Source organism: Arachis ipaensis, chromosome B04 (genome assembly GCF_000816755.2).
Source record: "Arachis ipaensis cultivar K30076 chromosome B04, Araip1.1, whole genome shotgun sequence".
In the NCBI taxonomy this organism is placed as follows: Eukaryota; Viridiplantae; Streptophyta; class Magnoliopsida; order Fabales; family Fabaceae; genus Arachis; species Arachis ipaensis.
Window position 1 is genome coordinate 124,362,470 of NC_029788.2, and position 4,046 is coordinate 124,366,515.

Here is a 4,046-nt window from a genome sequence, read left to right on the forward strand (position 1 = left end):
TAGTATATATATACAAATTATAAATAATATATATTTTAAATATATTTTATATTAATAATTAATTTTAATATATATTTAATATAATTATTTTAGTATATATATTTTTTATAAATAATTGATTTAATATTTAATATTTAATTTTTAATGTACAGTATTATGACTGAGATATTTTATGGAAATATATATTATTAGATCACGTGAGTATCCGTATCTCACATAAAACATTGTACTTTCTATACTTTATAAGTTTAAAAATATGATCGAATAATCGACGAAACATTGGTTTTTGATAAATTGGTTAGGTTAGGTATGGCAGAAATTATAAGATTTTATAATTCATTAACATTCCCTGGGAAGAAGGGAAAATGATTTTATATTACAAATAGACGAAATTGATATATTTATGATAGTAGATGGAACTATAATTACTTCTGTACAATTTTCTGTGACGACGGAAATGACAATGGAAAATCATGTACGTTAGTACATATGCTCCTTCCAATTTTTTATATTAATATATCGTTACTAAAACTGTTAGGCTGCATCGGATCGGATCGGATATAGCTTAAAATTCTATCCTATCCGCACTGTATTTATTGGATCGGATCAAATATGACATCCGCATTTTTTTTAGGTTGGATCCGATTCGATCCGTCGGATCGAATCGGATATCGAATATATCCGCATCATTCAAAAAAAAACTATTTTAAGTTCTATTTGGCTGTTTTTACAAAAAAATATCCAAAAAATTTATTTTTTATCTGTTTAAGCCTATTTACTCATAAAATATTATTAATAATAGTTCTCTTGAATAACAAAAACAAAATAATAACACAAGATTTAAGTTCAATTATTCTAAGTTGAAGTACAACATAAAAAATTGAAAACAAAATATCATAAAATTCATAAAATAACACATTAAAATTCATATTACATTAGAGTTTACTTTCTTAAACTATGCTATTTATATGTAATGTGCGGATATGCGGATTTACGGATCAGATCCGTGGATATCACTGCTGAATCTGCAATCCGATCCGATTATAGTGTGGATCGGATAATATCCGCAAAATTCGGATCGGATGCGGATAATTACCGCGGATATGCGGATATTATCCGATCCATGTGCAGTCCTAAAAGCTGTATTTTAAATTGATCTAGAATGAATAATTATTTAACCGGAGTCTTAACAATAACTACCTTATCTAATAAGATTTCTATATTTTTTAAAAGCAATGAAATTAAATCCCAAAAAACTTACAAAAATTCTAAATGCAAAAATTAAATCACAACTTTTCTTTGCATTCCAGTCCAATCCTAAATAATCTTTCCATAATACATGAAATTTGTAATACACCAAGAACAAAGAAATCCATGTAAAGAATAAATTTTCCAAAACTTTCTAAAAGAACTTATTATATACTATACTATTTCAAACACATGATTTGATCGACAAATCAAACCACTTTCATCTTCCACCACCCCCTCCTTTCTTTTTCTTTTACCTCTTTTAGAACACAAAATATTAATTATTAATAATTACAATATCTACTTTGGTATATACTCAACCATGATGCTTCCTATGCTGACCAAACCTTTTCCAACAATAGGGGCTAATGTTACCACAATATTTTCATCTTCTTCAGCTTCCAAAATCTCCAACACCTTTGATATTGCAACCAAATACTTAGTCTTTGATTTATGGCTACCATGTGGCACACTTGTAAAAGTGCCAACAAACTCCGCTTTATCTGGCCCACTCAGCATTTCTTCATCATCATCAATATGAACATCAAACTTAACATCTTTATCACTATGCAAATCAACAATCTCCATAACCAAAACCTCTTCCTCTCTTTCCTTCTCCAATTTACTTCTCAATTTCTTAGGCCTATTAACAACAAGACTTACCTTAGAATCCAAAACCAGAGGAAACTTGGTAATAGTAGTAGTGATTGGATCTTGTGATGATGCCAAAAGTGAAGCCTTCTTTTCTTGCCTTTGCAACTTGGTTCTACTTGGTTTTGGAGAAGCATTAAGCCAAGGAAGTTCAACTTCTTCATAAACATACCCTAACTTCTTAGTATCAAGAGAATCTCTTATATTAACACGAACAAGATTCAGATTCTCATCATAGAAGAAAAATTCGGAATCTAACCAGTCTTGATCATCTCTATAATCTTTTCTACCACCATCCAAAGAAGTCCAAATCCCCCATAACCTATCCAAATTCGAATGATGAGGATAGAAAATGGGGTCTCTGGCCGCCGTATAGAACGTTCCCATGTCTTCCTGGCTCGGAAGATCGGCCCTTCCGACCCATTTATGGACGGTGTTATGGGGAGCAAGCTCAACCGATCCAATGGCCGGTTGAGCTTGATCCCCATGACGATAAACGCCGCCCATGAAAACTTCTTTAGTATCGGCCAAAACCATTTGCTTGTACATGAATGCAAGGTTATAGTTGACTTGTTGATCTTGAGTAGTGGATTCAGCGTTGACGTGGTAGTTAAGGTCAACGATATAAGGTGGTAAATGTCTTGGGTCTCTAAGGTTGTGGTAAAGTGAAGAGTTTGGATCTGCAAAGTACTTTGGCATTTGCATGCCTTCAATGGAATCCCAACTCCAATATGGGACAGCGAAATTTGGATCCCCAATTAGATTCCCCAAGATTCTCTCAAAGAAATAGATGTACCAACGGTGGAAAGGGTAGAAAAGCCATGATCTATGGATGTCAATCTTTAGGTTTTGGAAGGGGGGTTTTTGAGGGTAACCACCATTGCAATAAACACAATGGACTTTGGCTTGTTGTATGTAATTACGTGGGTCATTTTCAGGTAGTGATTTCATTATGGCAATGCCCTTTTCTAATTTGGCCATGTACTCATCATCTAGCAAGTGGATTGGTTTTCTAACCCTAAGAGGAGCATTTGGTTTTGCAAATTCTTTGAAATCTATGATCTTTAAGGGTGAGGGTAGAATTGGACAACAATATGGTAGGGTTATTGCATTTGGAGGTAGCTCTACAGGGCCACACTTTGCAATATCTGGGGAGATTGCTCTTGATATGTTTTTCTTGTTGAAAACAGAGGAGGGTGAAATGTCATTTATACCCTTGAAGGCAATGAAAGGGTTCCTCCATGTGGATCTCCATAGACTAATATGGGGTTGATCTGTATGGTCATTGGAGGAGTAGTGGTGGTTGTTTTTGCCGTGAAAAGTGGTCAAGAAGTGAGAGAAAGCATTGATGTTGGTGAAGAATGAGGTGGAGATGGTGGTGGTGTTGATGAGAAAGAAGAGGACAATAATGAGAGCAAAGAAAGTAGATAGAACCCGTGAAAAAGGACTCATCTTTTTCTCTGTTTGATACCCTATTTACTCTGATTCATTGCCTATGCCCCTTGCTTGTTGGGAAGGTGTGTATAAATAAGAGAGAAAGAGAGAGGAAAAGTAAATTTCAAACTTAAAACACATGCACAAAGGTCTATAATGTAATTGCCAATAAGGCCATATTATTCACAGAAAACAAAATATCTTTGGTATATAATGCTTTTGGACTCCAGGATGAAATCGTGGAAGAAATGTGTCCAGTAATTTTAAACGTGCGGGAGTCCACATTCTAGTTGAATTATACTATGCACTGCAAGTCTTGGTCTAATAACATTTATGTATGTTTTGCTAAAGAGTATTACCAACGGCATATTTGTCAACTTCTACCAACTCTTATTTATAATTGTGTTTCATGGAAGTGTGTTTGTAGATGTGTCTAATAAAAATATCTTTTTTATAGTTGTGTTTAATAGAAGTGTCTTTATAAATATATTTTCTGGATGTGTCTCTTTATATATGTATTTAAAATATATTAATTATTAGACACATCCACGAACATACTTCTATGAAACACAATTATAAATAAGAGTTGACAGAAGTTGGCAGATAATATATTGGTACCCTATACTTTTCCATTAGGATTCAAATCCTAGCTATGACTAAAGTAAAACTCATGAGGAAAAAAGAAGAGGTGTTGTGTGTTAAGATGTATGATT

At 33.3% G+C, this 4,046-nt stretch overlaps 1 protein-coding gene across 1 annotated transcript; it reads right to left on the reverse strand.

Annotated features, from left to right (window-relative positions):
• On the reverse strand, window positions 1,282–3,432 carry LOC107635199 (polyphenol oxidase I, chloroplastic). The gene has a single exon (XM_016338594.2). The coding sequence runs from the start codon at window positions 3,349–3,351 to the stop codon at window positions 1,549–1,551; it is 1,803 nt and encodes a 600-aa protein (XP_016194080.1). The 5' UTR covers window positions 3,352–3,432; the 3' UTR covers window positions 1,282–1,548.